Source organism: Anomaloglossus baeobatrachus, chromosome 11 (assembly GCF_048569485.1).
Source record: "Anomaloglossus baeobatrachus isolate aAnoBae1 chromosome 11, aAnoBae1.hap1, whole genome shotgun sequence".
Taxonomy (NCBI): domain Eukaryota; kingdom Metazoa; phylum Chordata; class Amphibia; order Anura; family Aromobatidae; genus Anomaloglossus; species Anomaloglossus baeobatrachus.
In genome coordinates this window covers 588,538-615,956 of record NC_134363.1, presented here as the reverse complement: position 1 = coordinate 615,956, position 27,419 = coordinate 588,538, and the positions used below count along the sequence as shown (strand labels likewise).

The following is a 27,419-nucleotide window of genomic DNA, read 5'->3' as shown; positions in this document are numbered from 1 at the left end:
ACACCACTGACCTCTCTGCAGAGCATCGCTCCTCCACCTCCTGACACATACATAGTGATATATCCTGCAGATTATTACACCACTGACCTCTCTGCAGAGCATCGCTCCTCCACCTCCTGACACATACATAGTGATATATCCTGCAGATTATTACACCACTGACCTCTCTGCAGAGCATCGCTCCTCCACCTCCTGACACATACATAGTGATATATCCTGCAGATTATTACACCACTGACCTCTCTGCAGAGCATCGCTCCTCCACCTCCTGACACATACATAGTGATATATCCTGCAGATTATTACACCACTGACCTCTCTGCAGAGCATCGCTCCTCCACCTCCTGACACATACATAGTGATATATCCTGCAGATTATTACACCACTGACCTCTCTGCAGAGCATCACTCCTCCACCTCCTGACACATACATAGTGATATATCCTGCAGATTATTACACCACTGACCTCTCTGCAGAGCATCACTCCTCCACCTCCTGACACATACATAGTGATATATCCTGCAGATTATTACACCACTGACCTCTCTGCAGAGCATCACTCCTCCACCTCCTGACACAAACATAGTGATATATCCTGCAGATTATTACACCACTGACCTCTGCAGAGCATCGCTCCTCCACCTCCTGACACATACATAGTGATATAGCCTGCAGAGCATTACACCACTGACCTCTCTGCAGAGCATCGCTCCTCCACCTCCTGATACATGCATAGAGATATAGCCTGCAGATTATTACACCACTGACCTCTCTGCAGAGCATCGCTCCTCCACCTCCTGATACATGCATAGTGATATATCCTGCAGATTATTACACCACTGACCTCTCTGCAGAGCATCACTCCTCCACCTCCTGACACATGCATAGTGATATATCCTGCAGATTATTATACCACTGACCTCTCTGCAGAACATCGCTCCTCCACCTCCTGACACATACATAGTGATATAGCCTGCAGAGCATTACACCACTGACCTCTCTGCAGAGCATCACTCCTCCACCTCCTGATACATGCATAGTGATATAGCCTGCAGATTATTACACCACTGACCTCTCTGCAGAGTATCGCTCCTCCACCTCCTGACACATACATAGTGATATATCCTGCAGATTATTATACCACTGAACTCTCTGCAGAGCATCACTCCTCCACCTCCTGACACATACATAGTGATATATCCTGCAGATTATTATACCACTGAACTCTCTGCAGAGCATCACTCCTCCACCTCCTGACACATGCATAGTGATATATCCTGCAGATTATTATACCACTGAACTCTCTGCAGAGCATCGCTCCTCCACCTCCTGACAAATACATAGTGATATATCCTGCAGACTATTACACCACTGACCTCTCTGCAGAGCATCACTCCTCCACCTCCTGACACATGCATAGTGATATATCCTGCAGATTATTATACCACTGACCTCTCTGCAGAACATCGCTCCTCCACCTCCTGACACATACATAGTGATATATCCTGCAGATTATTATACCACTGAACTCTCTGCAGAGCATCACTCCTCCACCTCCTGACACATACATAGTGATATATCCTGCAGATTATTACACCACTGACCTCTCTGCAGAACATCGCTCCTCCACCTCCTGACACATACATAGTGATATATCCTGCAGAGTATTACACCACTGACCTCTGCAGAGCATCGCTCCTCCACCTCCTGACAGATACATAGTGATATATCCTGCAGATTATTATACCACTGACCTCTCTGCAGAGCATCGCTCCTCCACCTCCTGACACATCAATAGTGATATAGCCTGCAGATTATTACACCACTGACCTCTCTACAGAGCATCGCTCCTCCACCTCCTGACACATACATAGTGATATATCCTGCAGATTATTACACCACTGACCTCTCTGCAGAGCATCGCTCCTCCCCCTCCTGACACATACATAGTGATATATCCTGCAGATTATTACACCACTGACCTCTCTGCAGAGCATCGCTCCTCCCCCTCCTGACACATACATAGTGATATATCCTGCAGATTATTACACCACTGACCTCTCTGCAGAGCATCACTCCTCCACCTCCTGACACATACATAGTGATATAGCCTGCAGATTATTACACCATTGACCTCTCTGCAGAGCATCGCTCCTCCACCTCCTGACAGATACATAGTGATATATCCTGCAGATTACTACATCACTGACCTCTCTACAGAGCATCGCTCCTCCACCTCCTGACACATACATAGTGATATAGCCTGCAGATTATTACACCATTGACCTCTCTGCAGAGCATCGCTCCTCCACCTCCTGACATATACATAGTGATATATCCTGCAGATTATTACACCACTGACCTCTCTGCAGAGCATCGCTCCTCCACCTCCTGACAAATACATAGTGCTATATTCTGCAGATTATAACACCTCTGACCTCTCTGCAGAGCATCGCTCCTCCACCTCCTGACACATGCATAGTGATATAGCCTGCAGATTATTATACCACTGACCTCTCTGCAGAGCATCGCTCCTCCACCTCCTGACACATGCATAGTGATATATCCTGCAGATTATTACACCACTGACCTCTCTACAGAGCATCGCTCCTCCACCTCCTGACAGATACATAGTGCTATAGCCTGCAGATTATTACACCACTGACCTCTCTGCAGAGCATCGCTCCTCCACCTCCTGACAGATACATAGTGCTATATCCTGCAGAGTATTACACCACTGACCTCTGCAGAGCATTGCTCCTCCACCTCCTGACACATACATAGTGATATATCCTGCAGAGTATTACACCACTGACCTCTCTGCAGAGCATCGCTCCTCCACCTCCTGACACATACATAGTGATATATCCTGCAGATTATTACACCACTGACCTCTCTGCAGAGCATCGCTCCTCCACCTCCTGGCACATACATAGTGATATATCCTGCAGATTATTACACCACTGACCTCTCTGCAGAGCATCGCTCCTCCACCTCCTGACACATACATAGTGATATATCCTGCAGATTATTACACCACTGACCTCTCTGCAGAGCATCGCTCCTCCACCTCCTGACAAATACATAGTGCTATATTCTGCAGATTGTAACACCTCTGACCTCTCTGCAGAGCATCGCTCCTCCACCTCCTGACACATGCATAGTGATATAGCCTGCAGATTATTATACCACTGACCTCTCTGCAGAGCATCGCTCCTCCACCTCCTGACACATGCATAGTGATATATCCTGCAGATTATTACACCACTGACCTCTCTGCAGAGCATCGCTCCTCCACCTCCTGACAAATACATAGTGCTATATTCTGCAGATTATAACACCTCTGACCTCTCTGCAGAGCATTGCTCCTCCACCTCCTGACACATACATAGTGATATATCCTGCAGAGTATTACACCACTGACCTCTCTGCAGAGCATCGCTCCTCCACCTCCTGACACATACATAGTGATATATCCTGCAGATTATTACACCACTGACCTCTCTGCAGAGCATCGCTCCTCCACCTCCTGACACATACATAGTGATATATCCTGCAGATTATTACACCACTGACCTCTGCAGCTCATTGCGCTCAGCACTGCCTCTGCAGAGTATCTCATTACTGTAATAAGTGGCCTCCCGCAGACTCTCTGGGACCCGGGTGACATTCAGTCTTTGCCCCGTTCTCTCTGCTCCCATATTGTCTGTTGTTCCGGATAATTCCTAATAAGACCTCAGTCTTGGGATCAGACTCCCCCGAGACGTCCACAAATATCCGCCTCTGGAAGAGCTCGGATTATCATCTGTGGCTCCCATGTTCCTCCGCTCATGCAATGATGGACGCTACAGTATGTGTCCCCAGGTCATGTCAGTATTCACATGAATGGGCTGCAATACCAGACACAACCACAGGGCAGAGAGGCGCTGTGCACAGAAGACAGACATTTGTGTCTTCCTGACCCCAGAGACCCTGTGACCCCCGCGTGCAGGGAGGAGAGACAGATCCTCACTTACTTTGATGGCCGCGCCGGAGCAGTTGGTTCTGTATAAAAGAAGAAAAGTAGAATTAAAAAACATCCTACAATATATTACCAGCGGAAAATCCCTGCAATGTACGACCCGTCCATAGATAGGTGACTGTGAGCTGCGAGGTCATGACATCACTGATGACATCACAGCCCGGGGTGCAGCAGAGCACAGGAGGGGGAGCGGAGAGGAGGTCATGACATCACAGCCCGGGGTGCAGCGGAGCACACGAGGGAGAGCAGAGAGGAGGTCATGACATCACAGCCCGGGGTGCAGCGGAGCACAGGAGGGGAAGCGGAGAGGAGGTCATGACATCACTGATGACATCACAGCCCGGGGTGCAGCAGAGCACAGGAGGGGGAGCGGAGAGGAGGTCATGACATCACAGCCCGGGGTGCAGCGGAGCACACGAGGGAGAGCAGAGAGGAGGTCATGACTTCACAGCCCGGGGTGCAGCGGAGCACACGAGGGAGAGCAGAGAGGAGGTCATGACATCACAGCCCGGGGTGCAGCGGAGCACAGGAGGGGAAGCGGAGAGGAGGTCATGAGATCACAGCCCGGGGTGCAGCAGGGCACACGAGGGAGAGCAGAGAGGAGGTCATGACATCACAGCCCGGGGTGCAGCGGAGCACAGGAGGGGAAGCGGAGAGGAGGTCATGACATCACAGCCCGGGGTGCAGCGGAGCACACGAGGGAGAGCAGAGAGGAGGTCATGACATCACAGCCCGGGGTGCAGCGGAGCACAGGAGGGGAAGCGGAGAGGAGGTCATGACATCACTGATGACATCACAGCCCGGGGTGCAGCGGAGCACAGGAGGGGAAGCGGAGAGGAGGTCATGACATCACTGATGACATCACAGCCCGGGGTGCAGCAGAGCACAGGAGGGGGAGCGGAGAGGAGGTCATGACATCACAGCCCGGGGTGCAGCGGAGCACACGAGGGAGAGCAGAGAGGAGGTCATGACTTCACAGCCCGGGGTGCAGCGGAGCACAGGAGGGGAAGCGGAGAGGAGGTCATGACATCACTGATGACATCACAGCCCGGGGTGCAGCGGAGCACACGAGGGAGAGCGGAGAGGAGGTTATGACATCACTGATGACATCACAGCCCGGGGTGCAGCGGGGCACACGAGGGGGAGCGGAGAGGAGGTTATGACATCACAGCCCGGGGTGCAGCGGAGCACACGAGGGGGAGCGGAGAGGAGGTTATGACATCACTGATGACATCACAGCCCGGGGTGCAGCGGGGCACACGAGGGGGAGCGGAGAGGAGGTCATGACATCACAGGTGACATCACAGCCGGGGGTGCAGCGGGGCACAGGGGGGAGAGCGGAGAGGAGGTCATGACATCACTGATGACATCACAGCCGGGGGTGCAGCGGGGCACAGGGGGGAGAGCGGAGAGGAGGTCATGACATCACTGATGACATCACAGCACGGGGTGCAGCGGGGCACAGGGGGGAGAGCGGAGAGGAGGTCACAATGTCACAGAGGCAGGGGCTCCGCTCATCAATACCCCCATTGTCTGCGGGTGGCTCCCGAGGGTCACCTGACCATGAGATCATGCATGGCTTCTGAATAGTTATATGGAGTAATATTTCCCGGCACAGTGTGCGGCTTGTGCAGCATCGGAGGCCGCGCTGCGTGACGAGAGGCAGGAGATCTGCACCCACTGCAGCAATGGTAAGAAGACTCGGCCATCGTCCACCCGCAGAACGATCAGCTCCCCCCAGACAGGACGAGTCCTGCACCCCAATGTCACCACATATTGCGGATCATCAGACGGGGGCCCTCACCCTCCTCCCCGTGCCCCTGGGGGGCCCTCACCCTCCTCCCCGTGCCCCTGGGGGGCCCTCACCCTCCTCCCCGTGCCCCTGGGGGGCCCTCACCCTCCTCCCCGTGCCCCTGGGGGGCCCTCACTCTCCTCCTCGTGCCTCTGGGGGGCCCTCACCCTCCTCCCCGTGCCCCTGGGGGGCCCTCACCCTCCTCCCCGTGCCCCTGGGGGGCCCTCACCCTCCTCCCCGTGCCCCTGGGGGGCCCTCACCCTCCTCCCCGTGCCTCTGGGGGGCCCTCACCCTCCTCCCCGTGCCTCTGGGGGGCCCTCACCCTCCTCCCCGTGCCTCTGGGGGGCCCTCACCCTCCTCCCCGTGCCTCTGGGGGGCCCTCACCCTCCTCCCCGTGCCTCTGGGGGGCCCTCACCCTCCTCCCCGTGCCTCTGGGGGGCCCTCACTCTCCTCCCCGTGCCTCTGGGGGCCCTCACTCTCCTCCCCATGCCTCTGGGGGGCCTTAGTGAAGGTTTATCAGCACTACCTGCATAATGTGGGGAGGATGGGAGTAGTAGTTACCTATGTTGGGGCTGCTCTGTTCCTGTATCTCGGAGAGGCTGTTGGAAGACGACTGCCGGGCATTTAACCCTTTAGAGCTGCCTGGCTCCTCGGCTTCACCGTCACTGTCAAAATCAAAGAATTCACCCTCATCATCAGCGTCATCCTGGTGGTGGCCGCCGCCGCTGCTCTCCGGGGGGACAGTGTCTGACAAAACATCAGATTGCATATATGTAACTATACTGATCACACACACGGAGGGGGGGGGGGGCAGAGATATTACATATCACACACGGAGGATCAGATATTACATATCACACACGGAGGGGGGGGCAGAGATATTACATATCACACACGGAGGGGGGGGCAGAGATATTACATATCACACACGGAGGGGGGGGCAGAGATATTACATATCACACACGGAGGATCAGATATTACATATCACACACGGAGGGGGGGGCAGAGATATTACATATCACACACGGAGGGGGGGGCAGAGATATTACATATCCCACACAGAGGGGGGGGCAGAGATATTACATATCACACACGGGAGGGGGGGCAGAGATATTACATATCACACACTGGAGGATCAGATATTACATATCACACACGGAGGGGGGGGCAGAGATATTACATATCACACACGGAGGGGGGGCAGAGATATTACATATCACACACGGAGGGGCAAAAAATATTCTATATACACTGGGGGGCATAGATATTACATATCACACACGGAGGGGGGTCAGATATTACATATCACACACGGAGGGGGGGGCAGAGATATTACATATCACACACGGAGGGGGGGGGCAGAGATATTACATATCACACACTGGAGGATCAGATATTACATATCACACACGGAGGGGGGGCAGAGATATTACATATCACACACAGAGGGCGGGGCAGAGATATTACATATCACACACGGGAGGGGGGGCAGAGATATTACATATCACACACGGGAGGGGGGGCAGAGATATTACATATCACACACGGGAGGGGGGGCAGAGATATTACATATCACACACGGAGGGGGGGGCAGAGATATTACATATCACACACGGAGGGGGGGCAGAGATATTACATATCACACACGGAGGGGGGGCAGAGATATTACATATCACACACGGAGGGGGGGCAGAGATATTACATATCACACACGAAGGGGGGTCAGATATTACATATGACACACGGGGGGGGGTGTTTGATATTAGTGAGCAGCACTCAGGGAGTTAGTGCTGGAAGGGGAGAGGTTGTGCGGGTACTATACCTAGTGAGTGGAAGTGAAACCGGGAACTCTCTGCAGAATCCATCTTTCCTGTGGTTGCACCTGAAATACAGGGAGAAACTGAGCATTGTCCCCCGGAGTGGTCACAATGTCCCCCCAATAACTGAACCAGACCTGCTGTACACAACATAACAGTGTCCTGAACCAAGGACAAGCACCAAACCACAACACCTAATGTATACACACCCTGCACCGCAACAATACCTGCCCTGCACAGCACCACCTGTCATCTCATAACCAGCCCCGCCCTGCACTACTGGGAGGAACTCTGCACAGTACCATCTATCCTGTATATATACACTGCACAGTACCACCTCTCCTGTATATATACACTGCACAGTACCACCTCTCCTGTATATATACACTGCACAGTACCACCTCTCCTGTATATATACACTGCACAGTACCACCTCTCCTGTATATATACACTGCACAGTACCACCTCTCCTGTATATATACACTGCACAGTACCACCTCTCCTGTATATATACACACTGCACAGTACCACCTCTCCTGTATATATACACACTGCACAGTACCACCTCTCCTGTATATATACACTGCACAGTACCACCTCTCCTGTATATATACAGTGCACAGTACCACTTCTCCTGTCCTGTATACTGGGTGTAATCCTCAGTACCTGTATTATTCTGTATATATACTGCACAGTACCACTTCTCCTGTCCTGTATACTGGGTGTAATCCTCAGTACCTGTATTATTCTATATATATATATACACTGCACAGTACCACTTCTCCTGTCCTGTATACTGGGTGTAATCCTCAGTATCTGTATTATTCTGTATATATACACTGCACAGTACCACTTCTCCTGTCCTGTATACTGGGTGTAATCCTCAGTGTCTGTATTATTCTGTATATATACACTGCACAGTACCACTTCTCATGTCCTGTATACTGGGTGTAATCCTCAGTATCTGTATTATTCTGTATATATACACTGCACAGTACCACTTCTCCTGTCCTGTATTACTGGGTGTAATCCTCAGCGTCTGTATTATTCTGTATATATACACTGCACAGTACCTCTTCTCCTGTCCTGTATACTGGGCGTAATCCTCAGTATCTGTATTATTCTGTATATATACACTGCACAGTACCACTTCTCCTGTCCTGTATACTGGGTGTAATCCTCAGTATCTGTATTATTCTGTATATATACACTGCACAGTACCACCTCTCTTGTCCTGTATACTGGGTGTAATCCCTCAGTATCTGTATTATTCTGTATATATACACTGCACAGTACCACTCCTCCTGTCCTGTATACTGGGTGTAATCCTCAGTATCTGTATTATTCTGTATATATACACTGCACAGTACCACTCCTCCTGTCCTGTATACTGGGTGTAATCCCTCAGTATCTGTATTATTCTGTATATATACACTGCACAGTACCACTTCTCCTGTCCTGTATACTGGGTGTAATCCCTCAGTATCTGTATTATTCTGTATATATACACTGCACAGTACCACTTCTCCTGTCCTGTATACTGGGTGTAATCCTCAGTATCCTGTATTATTCTGTATATATACACTGCACAGTACCACTTCTCCTGTCCTGTATACTGGGTGTAATCCTCAGTATCTGTATATATACACTGCACAGTTCCACTTCTGTCCTGTATACTGGGTGTAATCCTCAGTATATGCATTATTCTGTATATATACACTGCACAGTACCACTTCTCCTGTCCTGTATACTGGGTGTAATCCTCAGTATATGTATTATTCTGTATATATACACTGCACAGTACCACTTCTCCTGTCCTGTATACTGGGTGTAATCCTCAGTATCTGTATTATTCTGTATATATACACTGCACAGTACCACTTCTCCTGTCCTGTATACTGGGTGTAATCCTCAGTATATGTATTATTCTGTATATATACTGCACAGTACCACTTCTCCTGTCCTGTATACTGGGTGTAATCCTCAGTATATGTATTATTCTGAATATATACACTGCACAGTACCACTTCTCCTGTCCTGTATATACACTGCACAGTGCCACTGCTCCTGTCTTGTATACTGGGTGTAATCCTCAGTACCTGTATTATTCTGTATATATACACTGCACAATACCACTTCTCCTGTCCTGTATACTGGGTGTAATCCTCAGTATATGTATTATTCTGTATATATACACTGCACAGTACCACTTCTCCTGTCCTGTATACTGGGTGTAATCCTCAGTATATGTATTATTCTGTATATATACACTGCACAGTACCACTTCTCCTGTCCTGTATATACACTGCACAGTGCCACTGCTCCTGTCCTGTATACTGGGTGTAATCCTCAGTACCTGTATTATTCTGTATATATACACTGCACAATACCACTTCTCCTGTCCTGTATACTGGGTGTAATCCTCAGTACCTGTATTATTCTGTATATATACACTGCACAGTACCACTTCTCCTGTCCTGTATACTGGGTGTAATCATCAGTATCTGAATTATTCTGTATATATACACTGCACAGTACCACTTCTCCTGTCCTGTATACTGGGTGTAATCCTCAGTATCTGTATTATTCTGTATATATACACTGCACAGTACCACTTCTCCTGTCCTGTATACTGGGTGTAATCCTCAGTATCTGTATTATTCTGTATATATACACTGCACAGTACCTCTTCTCCTGTCCTGTATACTGGGTGTAATCCTCAGTATGTGTATTATTCTGTATATATACACTGCACAGTACCACTTCTCCTGTCCTGTATACTGGGTGTAATCCTCAGTATCTGTATTATTCTGTATATATACACTGCACAGTACCACTTCTCCTGTCCTGTGTACTGGGTGTAATCCTCAGTATCTGTATTATTCTGTATATATACACTGCACAGTACCACTTCTCCTGTCCTGTATACTGGGTGTAATCCTCAGTATCTGTATTATTCTGTATATATACACTGCACAGTACCACTTCTTCTGTCCTGTATACTGGGTGTAATCCTCAGTATCTGTATTATTCTGTATATTTACACTGCACAGTACCACTCCTCCTGTCCTGTATACTGGGTGTAATCCTCAGTATCTGTATTATTCTGTATATATACACTGCACAGTACCACTTCTTCTGTCCTGTATACTGGGTGTAATCCTCAGTATCTGTATTATTCTGTATATATACACTGCACAGTACTACTTCTCCTGTTCTGTATACTGGGTGTAATCCTCAGTATCTGTATTATTCTGTATATATACACTGCACAGTACTACTTCTCCTGTCCTGTATACTGGGTGTAATCCTCAGTATCTGTATTATTCTGTATATACACTGCACAGTACCACTCCTCCTGTCCTGTATACTGGGTGTAATCCTCAGTACCTGTATTATTCTGTATATACACTGCACAGTACTACTTCTCCTGTTCTGTATACTGGGTGTAATCCTCAGTATCTGTATTATTCTGTATATATACACTGCACAGTACCACTCCTCCTGTCCTGTATACTGGGTGTAATGCTCAGTACCTGTATTATTCTGTATATACACTGCACAGTACTACTTCTCCTGTCCTGTATACTGGGTGTAATCCTCAGTGTCTGTATTATTCTGTATATATACACTGCACAGTACCACTCCTCCTGTCCTGTATACTGGGTGTAATCCTCAGTACCTGTATTATTCTGTATATACACTGCACAGTACTACTTCTCCTGTTCTGTATACTGGGTGTAATCCTCAGTATCTGTATTATTCTGTATATATACACTGCACAGTACTACTTCTCCTGTCCTGTATACTGGGTGTAATGCTCAGTATCTGTATTATTCTGTATATACACTGCACAGTACCACTTCTCCTGTCCTGTATACTGGGTGTAATCCTCAGTATCTGTATTATTCTGTATATACACTGCACAGTACCACTTCTCCTGTCCTGTATACTGGGTGTAATCCTCAGTATCTGTATTATTCTGTATATATACACACACACTGCACAGTACCACTCCTCCTGTCCTGTATACTGGGTGTAATCCTCAGTATCTGTATTATTCTGTATATATACACTGCACCGTACCACTTCTCCTGTCCTGTATACTGGGTGTAATCCTCAGTGTCTGTATTATTCTGTATATATACACTGCACAGTACCACTTCTCCTGTCCTGTATACTGGGTGTAATCCTCAGTATCTGTATTATTCTGTATATATACACTGCACAGTACCACTTCTCCTGTCCTGTATACTGGGTGTTATCCTCAGTATCTGTATTATTCTGTATATATACACTGCACAGTACCACTTCTCCTGTCCTGTATACTGGGTGTAATCCTCAGTATCTGTATTATTCTGTATATATACACTGCACAGTACCACTCCTCCTGTCCTGTATACTGGGTGTATTACTCTGTAGATGGCAGATTGTCTGGTAACAGCAGCACAGAGGACTTGTGTAAGGTTCCTGCATAGATTTTATTGCAGTTGCTCCACAGCACACCCTATAGAGGGCGAGGGGCGAGAGGTGAGGGGCGTGGGGTGAGAGGTGAGGGGCGAGAGGTGAGAGGTGAGGGGCGAGAGGTGAGGGGCGAGAGGTGAGAGGTGAGGGGCGAGAGGTGAGAGGTGAGGGGCGTGGGGCTCGGCTTGGACATTCTTTATCTGTTTACAGCAGTTCAGTCAGTAAAAAAAATAAAACAAGGGCGAACGCTGCTAAAATGATCAGACCGGCGCCCCTGAATTCCCAGTCACCTCCCGGGTCATCCATGGTCCCATCTTCCAGGTTTGATGAACCCGGCGGCAGAAGACCCCTCCGATGTGTTTCTTAAGAAGGATTAACCCTTAAATGTGTCTCATTTATGAACAACTCCTCCTTTTTGGGTCCTGTACGGAGTTTCCCGCAGTCCTTACAACACATCAACAGCGCTGCAGCCAATCACTGAGGTCTGCCCCAGTAGATCACCTGAGCTGTTGCGTTCACCGACTGGCTGCAGAGCTGTGGACATGACGTCAGATACAGAAGAAGTGGTGGATACTCAGAGCTGGACCCGGGGATGGGGAGTAAAGCATTATTTAATAAACAACCTGCGCCTGGGGACCGGTGTTTTCTGAAGGACAGGCGGTGTTCGCTGCTGGCCACACGCAGGGGCCCTGACGGGAGCAGATAAATGAGCGATACTCTAATGCCAAGGTCAGTACACGCCACGGCTTGATTTAGGACATCCCGGCACAATATCTGCCAAAGCCGCATACACCTGCCCTGATACCAGGCGTTCACCTCCAGAGCTGTATTCATAATACTGCGAGATACCACAAGGCAGCCATCACCATCCAGCAGTCCCAAACAAGCAGGTCATAGATTCATCAATATAACTACAAAAATACATACAACTGCACTCTAGATGCTAACAATGACAAGGGAACTCTGGTATTGCATCACTGCTATAGGAATATATGAAAAAAGATACTTAGCTTATGTATTGGCCAATGCATGAGAGCCCGATAACCACGACAAGGTGATCTCATATATATTGGGATCTAAACTTAAAATTCCTCTATATGGGTTAAAAACCTACATGTTTGGGTAGAAAGGATCCAGCTATAAAGGAGGGTGGACACAGCCTGGTGACCTCGCGCCACCGCTGGTGTCAGGGTAGATGTTCCTGAGCGCCAGAGGAGGCAGAGGGTGCACACTTACCCGGCGAAACATGTGAAGTGACCCGGAATAATACAAAGATCAGGAGTGCCGGGGACGTCAGTGATAAAAAGTGTTAGGATCCCAGTGTCCGGACTCTCCTCCAGAGGAGCCGCAGGTGAAATACTGCGAATGCCTGCTCACAGCTCATCAACCGGCGGAGCGGCCTGGAGCCAAACAATCGAGTTCTGCAGGAATTCACAGCTATGTGGGGAAACCGGACAACCAGGATCGCAGGTGATAGTGTCACTAACCACCGAGCACCAGGACGGCTGTGCGGATACGTCAAGGGAGGAGCCCTGCAAATATGCCATTACTTCATCCACAAATAAAGATCAGATCACTAATCAGTGATGTCACCGGGGGCGGGGCTGTATATAAGGGGTGTGGTCTCATGTCTGATCACATGTCATATCAGTGATGTCATCACCAGGAGGTGGGGCTGTATATAAGGGGTGCGGCCTCATGTCTGATCACATGTCATAGTAGTGATGTCATCACCGGGGGGCTGTATATAAGGGGTGCGGCCTCATGTCTGATCACATGTCATAGTAGTGATGTCATCACCGGGGGGCTGTATATAAGGGGTGTGGCCTCATGTCTGAGCACATGTCATCAGTTTTGTCATCACCAGGGAGGCTGTATATAAGGGGTGTGGTCTCATGTCTGAGCACGTCATATAAGTGATGTCATCACCAGGAGGTGGGGCTGTATATAAGGGGTGTGGTCTCCTGTGATCACATATATCAGTGATGTCATCACCGGGGGGGCTGTATATAAGGGGTGTGACCTCATGTCTGATCACATGTCATCAGTGATGTCATCACCAGGGGGCAGGGCTGACACCTCACGTATACAGGCTGGTTGGCAGCAGTAATAATGGAGCAGCTGGAGCTGTATATATGGCGTGTGCAGTCGCACACGTCTTATCTCTGTCATGCACCTGCACAGGTGGCAGCTGTGGATTGTGTGAGTCAGGTATTACATTTGCCTCAGCGGCTGCCATTTGTTTCCAGCCGGTGTTATAGGCGATCACTTATGACGAGGTTATCGGGTCTATGACCAGTATCCAGCAGCCGATCAGTCATGGATCCCACGGGGGGGGGACCGTCGTGCGGCCTTTCCACAATCCCCCATCTCCATTCGCTTCTGCAGGTTTCTGGACGTTGGCCAGCAGTCTCTGCGGAGCGGTGGACGCAGCCATATAGACCATATATATACCAGGGGCCCCTCCGGAGTGTTACTGGTCCCCGCCCCCATAAAACCTGCCTCTGCCCTAATATTGCACATGGCAGGAGTCCTCCGGTTGGAACAATTGGGACATTATCTCCTCAGTATAAATAAACACGACCTGTATAATTATAAAGCGATAATTATAGAAAATTACCAAATACACGATAACGACAGATTGTCCTAACTGCAGACCCCACCCCAGCCCTGCACAACAGGCCCCGTATACTGGGGTCACACTGCGGCCATGAATACAGAGCCCCAGAGACAGGGTCCTGATGGCACAGATCTGCACAACTATAATACTACCGCCTGCAGCAACGGGATACAGAATATATATATTCACACCCCTCAACAATGAAAAAGGAGTGCTGCATTATGGAGACACCGCTGATCTGCAGATGGGAACATCATTTCCCATCATGATTTCTCCAGTCTGGAGTCTGAGCCTTGCGCAGAAATCCCGGCACCGTCGGCCTCGGCCGCCATCACTGAGGCTATGAATGGTCGTCTGAGCAAGGTTCTGCCACTGAATGTACAAGTCATCAAGATCCTCTGCCAGCAGATGCTGTGATCACACTGACCAATGACGTCACCAGATATGGCTGGCTTAAACAGCAGCAATTCAGAGAAAAAGTCGCTGAGGATCAAGTTGCATGGGTTACTGGCGGGTCCCCAGAAGCTTCTGCACACCCTTCCACTGAAGTGACAGGTCTGGGTCTCCCCCTAGAGTGACGGGTCTCCCCCTAGAGTGACGGGTCTCCCCCTAGAGTGACGGGTCTCCCCCTAGAGTGACGGGTCTCCCCCTAGAGTGACGGGTCTCCCCCTAGAGTGACGGGTCTCCCCCTAGAGTGATCTGTCATTGACAGCAGGTGGAGAGAGGACACCAGTCACCGGCTTTTTGGACTAGTCACCCATTTGGCTTAGTTCCAGGCCAGCTTTTTAAAAAAAAAAATGTTGTTTTTCTGTGTAACGCTACAGTGTTTCAGAGTCACACATACACGCCTGTATGATTCAGCCAGTGTGAGATACATGTCACCCACTGATCAGGCATTAAATCATTTTTTACTTTAGAACAGCCATTAATCAAACTGTTTTTCTTCCGCACAAAATTTGGTGCCGAAACCCGGGACTAAAAAGCAATAATAATTCCCATCCTGATTCAGGTTGGAAAACTTTAGAAATACGTTACCTTTAGTTACATTTGGATGATATTGGAAGAGAGAACCTGATGGGGAATCTTGTGTTCCTGTTTGTCATTTGAAAATGTAGAGACATCAAATGTGGGACTGTGTAGTGTGAGATTTTGCTTGACAGCCACGCACCATAGACAACAGAGAGAAGGGTAATAGTGCCCTCCATCATAAGCCAGGCTTACGAGAGTCACCGCAGGATAATCATCTCACTCATCAGCAGCTCAGGATTTTGAGCTCCCGAGTCCCATCACCAAAGGAGATGAATACAGCAAGGGGGATAGTTATCATTGATAAAGTGTAAGACGAGGAGAACAGGGAGAGGGTTTCCTAAAGGTGGAACCTTGAACCAGTCACTGGGAGAGTTCAATGGGAAAGCAGATTGGAGTAGGACGGATTATAATTAGTGATGTGCGAATAGTAACTGCTCGTATTCACAATATTCACAACAAATCTCAAAGTTCTATTCTGTATTCATGACGACAAGAAAAATGAAAAATGCTCGGGTTCTCCATTCACTTACATTAGGTTCATTAGTCGTGACCAATAGTACTTTGGGAATATACAGTATATACAAAATAATATAGACACTAACGATTAGGCTGGAATCACACGAGCGTATGGCATCCGATGCGAGAGCATCGGATGCAATATGCTAATGTCCACCGGCTCAGGCTCTGCTGCGAGCGTGAGCCGGGTGTCATGTGACTAATCTGATCTTGCGATCGGGTCACAGCTGTGAGGCTGAGTGCGGGCGCTGCGGAGGAGAGGGAGGGGTTAATTCTCCCATCTCCTCCACTGTCAGCCTGTGCGTAGATCGCACTGCACTGGGATAACATCCGAGTGCAGTCCGATGCATCTCTCGCATCCATTCACTTGAGTGGGTGCGAGATACGGCTCTCGCAGACAATCGCAGCATGCAGAATCTGGATGCGAGAAAAGCTGACCAACAGCTCAACCTCATTGCCTAACATTGGTCAGAGTGCAATGCGAGAATTTCTCGCATTGCACTCGTCCGATTTTCACGCTCGTGTGAGCGTACCCTTACACCCAGTATACAGGACAGGAGAAGTGGTACTGTGCAGAGTATATATACAGAATAATACAGATACTGAGGATTACACCCAGTATACAGGACAGGAGAAGTGGTACTGTGCAGAGTATATATACAGAATAATACAGACACTGAGGATTACACCCAGTATACAGGACAGGAGGAGTGGTACTGTGCAGTGTATATATACAGAATAATACAGATACTGAGGATTACACCCAGTATACAGGACAGGAGAAGTGGTACTGTGCAGTGTATATATACAGAATAATACAGATACTGAGGATAACACCCAGTATACAGGACAGGAGAAGTGGTACTGTGCAGTGTATATATACAGAATAATACAGATACTGAGGATTACACCCAGTATACAGGACAGGAGAAGTGGTACTGTGCAGAGTATATATACAGAATAATACAGACACTGAGGATTACACCCAGTATACAGGACAGGAGAAGTGGTACTGTGCAGTGTATATATACAGAATAATAGATACTGAGGATTACACCCAGTATACAGGACAGGAGAAGTGGTACTGTGCAGTGTATATATACAGAATAATACAGATACTGAGGATTACACCCAGTATACAGGACAGGAGAAGTGGTACTGTGCAGAGTATATATACAGAATAATACAGACACTGAGGATTACACCCAGTATACAGGACAGGAGAAGTAGTACTGTGCAGAGTATATATACAGAATAATACAGACACTGAGGATTACACCCAGTATACAGGACAGGAGAAGTGGTACTGTGCAGTGTATATATACAGAATAATACAGATACTGAGGATTAACACCCAGTATACAGGACAGGAGAAGTGGTACTGTGCAGTGTATATATACAGAATAATAGATACTGAGGATTACACCCAGTATACAGGACAGGAGAAGTGGTACTGTGCAGTGTATATATACAGAATAATACAGATACTGAGGATTACACCCAGTATACAGGACAGGAGAAGTGGTACTGTGCAGTGTATATATACAGAATAATACAGACACTGAGGATTACACCCAGTATACAGGACAGGAGAAGTGGTACTGTGCAGTGTATATATACAGAATAATACAGATACTGAGGATTACACCCAGTATACAGGACAGGAGAAGTGGTACTGTGCAGTGTATATATACAGAATAATACAGATACTGAGGATTACACCCAGTATACAGGACAGGAGAAGTGGTACTGTGCAGTGTATATATACAGAATAATACAGATACTGAGGATTACACCCAGTATACAGGACAGGAGAAGTGGTACTGTGCAGTGTATATATACAGATAGTGAGGATTATACCCAGTATACAGGACAGGAGAAGTGGTACTGTGCAGTGTATATATACAGAATAATACATATACTGAGGATTACACCCAGTATACAGGACAGGAGAAGTGGTACTGTGCAGTGTATATATACAGATAGTGAGGATTATACCCAGTATACAGGACAGGAGAAGTGGTACTGTGCAGTGTATATATACAGAATAATACAGATACTGAGGAGTACACCCAGTATACAGGACAGGAGAAGTGGTACTGTGCAGTGTATATATACAGAATAATACAGACACTGAGGATTACACCCAGTATACAGGACAGGAGAAGTGGTACTGTGCAGTGTATATATACAGAATAATACAGACACTGAGGATTACACCCAGTATACAAAACAGGAGAAGTGGTACTGTGCAGTGTATATATACAGAATAATACAGACACTGAGGATTACACCCAGTATACAGGACAGGAGGAGTGGTACTGTGCAGTGTGTGTGTATATATACAGAATAATACAGATACTGAGGATTACACCCAGTATACAGGACAGGAGAAGTGGTACTGTGCAGTGTATATATACAGAATAATACAGACACTGAGGATTACACCCAGTATACAGGACAGGAGAAGTGGTACTGTGCAGTGTATATATACAGATAGTGAGGATTATACCCAGTATACAGGACAGGAGAAGTGGTACTGTGCAGTGTATATATACAGAATAATACACATACTGAGGATTACACCCAGTATACAGGACAGGAGAAGTGGTACTGTGCAGTGTATATATACAGAATAATACATATACTGAGGATTACACCCAGTATACAGGACAGGAGGAGTGGTACTGTGCAGTGTATATATACAGAATAATACAGATACTGAGGATTACACCCAGTATACAGGACAGGAGAAGTGGTACTGTGCAGTGTATATATACAGAATAATACAGATACTGAGGATTACACCCAGTATACAGGACAGGAGAAGTGGCACTGTGCAGTGTATATATACAGAATAATACAGGAACTGAGGATTACACCCAGTATACAGGACAGGAGGAGTGGTACTGTGCAGTGTATATACAGAATAATACAGGTACTGAGGATTACACCCAGTATACAGGACAGGAGAAGTGGTACTGTGCAGTGTATATATACAGAATAATACAGACACTGAGGATTACACCCAGTATACAGGACAGGAGAAGTGGTACTGTGCAGTGTATATATACAGAATAATACACATACTGAGGATTACACCCAGTATACAGGACAGGAGAAGTGATACTGTGCAGTGTATATATACAGAATAATACAGGTACTGAGGATTACACCCAGTATACAGGACAGGAGAAGTGGTACTGTGCAGTGTATATATACAGAATAATACAGGTACTGAGGAGTACACCCAGTATACAGGACAGGAGAAGTGGTACTGTGCAGTGTATATATACACAGAATAATACTGAGGATTACACCCAGTATACAGGACAGGAGAAGTGGTACTGTGCAGTGTATATATACAGAATAATACAGGTACTGAGGATTACACCCAGTATACAGGACAGGAGAAGTGGTACTGTGCAGTGTATATATACAGAATAATACAGGTACTGAGGATGACACCCAGTATACAGGACAGGAGAAGTGGTACTGTGCAGTGTATATATACAGATAGTGAGGATTATACCCAGTATACAGGACAGGAGAAGTGGTACTGTGCAGTGTATATATACAGAATAATACAGATACTGAGGATTACACCCAGTATACAGGACAGGAGAAGTGGTACTGTGCAGTGTATATATACAGAATAATACAGATACTGAGGAATACACCCAGTATACAGGACAGGAGAAGTGGTATTGTGCAGTGTATATATACAGAATAATACAGATACTGAGGATTACACCCAGTATACAGGACAGGAGAAGTGGTACTGTGCAGTGTATATATACAGAATAATACAGGTACTGAGGATTACACCCAGTATACAGGACAGGAGAAGTGGTGCTGTGCAGTGTATATATACAGAATAATACAGATACTGAGGATTACACCCAGTATACAGGACAGGAGAAGTGGTGCTGTGCAGTGTATATATACAGAATAATACAGGTACTGAGGATTACACCCAGTATACAGGACAGGAGAAGTGGTACTGTGCAGTGTATATATACAGATAGTGAGGATTATACCCAGTATACAGGACAGGAGAAGTGGTACTGTGCAGTGTATATATACAGAATAATACAGATACTGAGGATTACACCCAGTATACAGGACAGGAGAAGTGGTACTGTGCAGTGTATATACACAGATAGTGAGGATTACACCCAGTATACAGGTTGCCAGTGATTGCCGCCGTCCTAGTGCAGTTTCATCACTCTGCCTGATCTTGCTGTGTCAGAGGACCATGCTCGTCACCCGGTCACAGAAGTGACATATAACATGTATGTGTCCTCGGCCTCCGCTGACTCAGGGTCAGTGCTTTGTTAGGGAACACTCTCGGGGTGTAGCAGAGACTCTTACGCCCATTGCTGTCCTCGCCAGTTACTGAGTAACTTTCTATATTGGGAGCCTCCTCGTGGCACAGACTGGTGAGGACGGGGAATCACCCGGCTTCTGCCGCTGCAGGAATATAACCCGCAGCCCGTTTTCTCTTGTGTGGCCCCAGTGGATACGCTCTGTCCTGGTCACGTGTTGTACATCAGGTGTGGACGTGTCTGTGGCCATCATCATGTGGACAGATCTCATCCCATGGCTCCGCTCCATAGCAACAAAGAGGTGACAATTGTGAGGAATTAATATATCAGGAGAGCTGTGACATCACACCGCTGACATCATCAGTTATATCAGGAGGGCTGTGACATCACACCGCTGACATCATCAGTTATATCAGGAGGGCTGTGACATCACACCGCTGACATCATCAGTTATATCAGGAGAGCTGTGACATCACACCGCTGACATCATCAGTTATATCAGGAGGGCTGTGACATCACACCGCTGACCTCATCAGTTATATCAGGAGAGCTGTGACATCACACCGCTGACCTCATCAGTTATATCAGGAGGGCTGTGACATCACACCGCTGACATCAGTTATATCAGGAGAGCTGTGACATCACACCGCTGACCTCATCAGTTATATCAGGAGAGCTGTGACATCACACCACTGACCTCATCAGTTATATCAGGAGAGCTGTGACATCACACCGCTGACCTCATCAGTTATATCAGGAGAGCTGTGACATCACACCGCTGACCTCATCAGTTATATCAGGAGAGCTGTGACATCACACCGCTGACCTCATCAGTTATATCAGGAGAGCTGTGACATCACACCGCTGACCTCATCAGTTACATCAGGAGGGCTGTGACATCACACCGCTGACCTCATCAGTTACATCAGGAGGGCTGTGACATCACACCGCTGACCTCATCAGTTACATCAGGAGGGCTGTGACATCACACCGCTGACCTCATCAGTTACATCAGGAGAGCTGTGACATCACACCGCTGACCTCATCAGTTATATCAGGAGAGCTGTGACATCACACCGCTGACCTCATCAGTTATATCAGGAGGGCTGTGACATCACACCGCTGACCTCATCAGTTACATCAGGAGGGCTGTGACATCACACCGCTGACCTCATCAGTTACATCAGGAGGGCTGTGACATCACACCGCTGACCTCATCAGTTACATCAGGAGAGCTGTGACATCACACCGCTGACCTCATCAGTTATATCAGGAGAGCTGTGACATCACACCGCTGACCTCATCAGTTATATCAGGAGGGCTGTGACATCACACCGCTGACCTCATCAGTTATATCAGGAGAGCTGTGACATCACACCGCTGACCTCATCAGTTACATCAGGAGAGCTGTGACATCACACCGCTGACCTCATCAGTTACATCAGGAGGGCTGTGACATCACACCGCTGACCTCATCAGTTACATCAGGAGGGCTGTGACATCACACCGCTGACCTCATCAGTTACATCAGGAGAGCTGTGACATCACACCGCTGACCTCATCAGTTATATCAGGAGAGCTGTGACATCACACCGCTGACCTCATCAGTTATATCAGGAGAGCTGTGACATCACACCGCTGACCTCATCAGTTATATCAGGAGGGCTGTGACATCACACCGCTGACCTCATCAGTTATATCAGGAGGGCTGTGACATCACACCGCTGACCTCATCAGTTATATCAGGAGGGCTGTGACATCACACCGCTGACCTCATCAGTCATATCAGGAGAGCTGTGACATCACACCACTGACCTCATCAGTCATATCAGGAGGGCTGTGACATCACACCGCTGACCTCATCAGTCATATCAGGAGGGCTGTGACATCACACCGCTGACCTCATCAGTTATATCAGGAGGGCTGTGACATCACACCGCTGACCTCATCAGTTATATCAGGAGGGCTGTGACATCACACCGCTGACCTCATCAGTCATATCAGGAGGGCTGTGACATCACACCGCTGACCTCATCAGTCATATCAGGAGGGCTGTGACATCACACCGCTGACCTCATCAGTCATATCAGGAGGGCTGTGACATCACACCGCTGACCTCATCAGTCATATCAGGAGGGCTGTGACATCACACCGCTGACCTCATCAGTTATATCAGGAGGGCTGTGACATCACACCGCTGACCTCATCAGTTATATCAGGAGAGCTGTGACATCACACCGCTGACCTCATCAGTCATATCAGGAGGGCTGTGACATCACACCGCTGACCTCATCAGTCATATCAGGAGAGCTGTGACATCACACCGCTGACCTCATCAGTCATATCAGGAGAGCTGTGACATCACACCGCTGACCTCATCAGTTATATCAGGAGGGCTGTGACATCACACCACTGACCTCATCAGTTATATCAGGAGAGCTGTGACATCACACCGCTGACATCATCAGTCATATCAGGAGGGCTGTGACATCACACCGCTGACCTCATCAGTCATATCAGGAGGGCTGTGACATCACACCGCTGACCTCATCAGTCATATCAGGAGGGCTGTGACATCACACCGCTGACATCATCAGTTATATCAGGAGGGCTGTGACATCACACCGCTGACCTCATCAGTTATATCAGGAGAGCCGTGACATCACACCGCTGACCTCATCAGTTATATCAGGAGAGCTGTGACATCACACCGCTGACCTCATCAGTTATATCAGGAGAGCTGTGACATCACACCGCTGACCTCATCTGTTATATCAGGAGAGCTGTGACATCACACCGCTGACCTCATCAGTCATATCAGGAGGGCTGTGACATCACACCGCTGACCTCATCAGTTATATCAGGAGGGCTGTGACATCACACCGCTGACCTCATCAGTTATATCAGGAGGGCTGTGACATCACACCGCTGACCTCATCAGTTATATCAGGAGGGCTGTGACATCACACCGCTGACATCATCAGTTATATCAGGAGGGCTGTGACATCACACCACTGACCTCATCAGTTATATCAGGAGAGCTGTGACATCACACCGCTGACCTCATCAGTTATATCAGGAGAGCTGTGACATCACACCGCTGACCTCATCAGTTATATCAGGAGAGCTGTGACATCACACCGCTGACCTCATCAGTTATATCAGGAGAGCTGTGACATCACACCGCTGACCTCATCAGTTATATCAGGAGAGCCGTGACATCACACCGCTGACCTCATCAGTTATATCAGGAGAGCTGTGACATCACACCGCTGACCTCATCAGTTATATCAGGAGGGCTGTGACATCACACCGCTGACCTCATCAGTTATATCAGGAGGGCTGTGACATCACACCACTGACCTCATCAGTCATATCAGGAGAGCTGTGACATCACACCGCTGACCTCATCAGTTATATCAGGAGGGCTGTGACATCACACCGCTGACCTCATCAGTTATATCAGGAGGGCTGTGACATCACACCGCTGACATCATCAGTCATATCAGGAGGGCTGTGACATCACACCACTGACCTCATCAGTTGTCCTTTCTTGTCATGGTCAGCCATAGCTTCCTGGGATCGGTCCGTATGTAGGTAACGGACTCTAATTCTATCACCCAGAACATCTCGGCATCACCACATATTAATTATTGCGTAACGCTAAACGTAAAGGGCTGTGTTCAATGCGCGCCTATAATGTCCCGATCACTGGACGGGATAAGCCCTGCTCTGCAGAGCCGCTGCCTCCGCCATGGTGTCTGACGCCCTGTACAGTCCGCTACCACAGAAACATCCTGGTGGACTCTCACTGCCCCTAATCATTGACTATAAGATAGGCTTGTGACCGCGAGCTCAACACGTCAGTCCCAAAAAAATCCAAACGTGACGCAAATCTGACCACAATGCGGGATACACGCGACTGCAACGTCAGTCACCGATGTGGCCGCTTCCAATGGAAATTGCAACGTTACCAACCGCGTGTCGGAGGATCGCAGACAAGAACACAGTAATGCACATGATCGCAACCCGCTGCGTCACCCAACCAAGAGTCCATGTAGCACTGATCGCAACCCGCTGCGTCACCCAACCAAGAGTCCATGTAACACTGATCGCAACCCGCTGCGTCACCCAACCAAGAGTCCATGTAACACTGATCGCAACCCGCTGCGTCACCCAACCAAGAGTCCATGTAACACTGATCGCAACCCGCTGCATCGCCCAACCAAAGAGTCCATGTAGCCGTAATCGCAACCCGCTGCATCACCCAAAGAGTCCATGTAGCACGTGATCGCAACCCGCTGCATCACCCAACCAAAGAATCCATGTAGCACGTGATCGCAACCCGCTGCATCATCCAACCAAGAGTCCATGTAACACTGATCACAACCCGCTGCGTCACCCAACCAAGAGTCCATGTAACACTGATCGCAACCCGCTGCGTCACCCAACCAAGAGTCCATGTAACACTGATCGCAACCCGCTGCATCACCCAACCAAAGAGTCCATGTAGCCGTAATCGCAACCCGCTGCATCACCCAAAGAGTCCATGTAGCACGTGATCGCAACCCGCTTCATCACCCAACCAAAGAATCCATGTAGCACGTGATCGCAACCCGCTGCATCATCCAACCAAAGAGTCCATGTAACACTGATTGCACCGCTGCATCACCCAACCAAAGAGTCCATGTAGCAGTGATCACACCGCTGCGTCACCCAACCAAAGAGTCCATGTAACACATCGCAACCCGCTGCATCACCCAACCAAAGAGTCCATGTAGCCCTGATCGCAACCCGCTGCATCACCCAACCAAAGAGTCCATGTAGCCCTGATCGCACCGCTGCATCACCCAACCAAAGAGTCCATGTAACACATCGCAACCCGCTGCATCACCCAACCAAAGAGTCCATGTAGCCCTGATCGCACCGCTGCATCACCCAACCAAAGAGTCCATGTAACACATCGCAACCCGCTGCATCACCCAACCAAAGAGTCCATGTAGCCCTGATCGCACCGCTGCATCACCCAACCAAAGAGTCCATGTAACACTGATCGCACTGCAACGTCACTTACTGCAGGGGCAAAGAGAGACACAAGAGAGCCCTGGGCACGCGCCATAATCAGTGCCCCTGGGTGAGTGCCAGCGCAGGGGGACCTCTGTGCAAAAACCATGTGCTGGCCCCTGGGCACGCACTATAAGCAGGCCCCCCTGTGAGAGGCACCACGCGCGCAGAAACCTGGCAAGAGCCCGTGCGTGCGGAACCCTAGCAGAGAGCCACCGCACGCGTGCGGAACCCTAGCAGAGCCACCGCGCGCATGCGGAACCCTAGCAGAGCCACCGCGCGCACACGGGGAACCCTAGCAGAGAGCCACCGCGTGCGTGCAGAACCCTAGCAGAGAGACACCGCGCGTGCGTGCGGAACCCTAGCAGAGAGACACCGCGCGTGCGTGCGGAACCCTAGCAGAGAGCCACCGCGCGTGCGTGCGGAACCCTAGCAGAGAGCCAATAGCTCCTCACAATGCACCCATGTCACTGCTGTGGAGGGGGGTGTCGCCCTCTTACCTCTCGTTTGCCTCTGTGACTGCACAGCTGCCACCAAACTTCTGTCCACCCCTGACTAACTGCAGACAATTGTATAAAATCAGCCTGTCATTCACCTACTAGTGTGTCCACGCTCAGTCTATATTCATGAGCTGCAGCTGCCCCCTCCCCCCACTGCTAATTGACAGCTTTACTCCTATGCATAGTATGGGGATAAGGCTACTTTCACACATCAGTTTTTTTCCCATCAGTCACAATCCGGAAAAAAACGGGTTAAACAGATCCGGTACCGCATCCGTTTTATCCCCATAGATTTGCATTGTTACCGGATTGTGCCTGATGGCTTTGCGTTGCATCCGTTTTTTTCCGGATGCGGCAAAATTAATCAAAGTGGCGGCCGGAGGCAACGTGTCTTGCAACGTTTTTTTGTCCGGCAAAAAAACCGCATCGCGCCGGCGCGATACGGCGTGTTTTACAATGAAAGCTTATGGACACCGGATCCGGCGCAATGCGGTAAAAAATGGATGCGGCTACCAGATCCGTTTTTGTAAACTGCGCATGCACCAAATTAATTAAAAAAGCTGATCCTTCAAAAAAAATGGACAAACCGGATGCAAACCGTATCTACCGGATCCGGTTTTGTACGCATCCGGCATAACGGATCCGTTAAAAACCGGATCCGGTGGATACGGTTTTACATTTTTTTGCCGGATCCTTTGGATCAGGAAAAAAAAGGATTGTGCCTGAATGCAGAAAACTGATGTGTGAAAGTGGCCTAAAGCTTCATCAATAGCAGGTTTTCAGGAGCGAGCCGCTCATTACAGAGACTCCGCTCCAGTCCACACACTCATGAGCCTAAGATTCTGTTCATCCTGAGCCTCCTGGTGCCCAGATGGAAGCGTGATGGAGTCTGTGCAAAGCTTCATCCTCTGCGTGTAACATTGCGGCTTTAAATAAACGTACAACGCTTTTTTTTTTAACAATAGTAAAAAAAAACACCTAAATAAATTCTGCTTATATTTATTAATGGAGTAAACAAACCGCGTGGCCCGTGTATCTGAGGCCCCTGTATCTGAGGCCCCTGTATCTGAGGCCCCTGTATCTGAGGCCCCTGTATCTGAGGCCCCTGTATCTGAGGCCCCTGTATCTGAGGCCCCTGTATCTGTGGCCCCTGTATCTGTGGCCCCTGTATCTGAGGCCCCTGTATCTGAGGCCCCTGTATCTGAGGCCCCTGTATCTGAGGCTTCTGTATCTGAGGCTCCTGTATCTGTGGCCCCTGTATCTGAGG

General features: G+C 48.6%; 1 protein-coding gene across 6 annotated transcripts in view; it reads right to left on the bottom strand.

Moving 5' to 3' along the window:
- ARHGEF10L (Rho guanine nucleotide exchange factor 10 like) overlaps window positions 1–27,419 on the bottom strand; it is a 92,889-nt gene that overhangs the window by 53,478 nt on the left and 11,992 nt on the right. For 3 of the 6 annotated variants that reach the window (XM_075329160.1, XM_075329159.1, XM_075329162.1), the window contains exons 2-4: window positions 7,637–7,696; window positions 6,376–6,561; window positions 4,018–4,045 (exon numbers count right to left, since the gene is read on the bottom strand). In XM_075329160.1, coding sequence (XP_075185275.1) covers window positions 4,018–4,045; window positions 6,376–6,561; window positions 7,637–7,679 — 257 coding nt within the window. In that variant the 5' untranslated portion in view covers window positions 7,680–7,696. Of the gene's footprint in view, window positions 1–4,017; window positions 4,046–6,375; window positions 6,562–7,636; window positions 7,697–13,331; window positions 13,351–27,419 lie in introns of those variants that run through there. The other 3 variants (XM_075329163.1, XM_075329164.1, XM_075329161.1) reach the window with 2 other exon arrangements.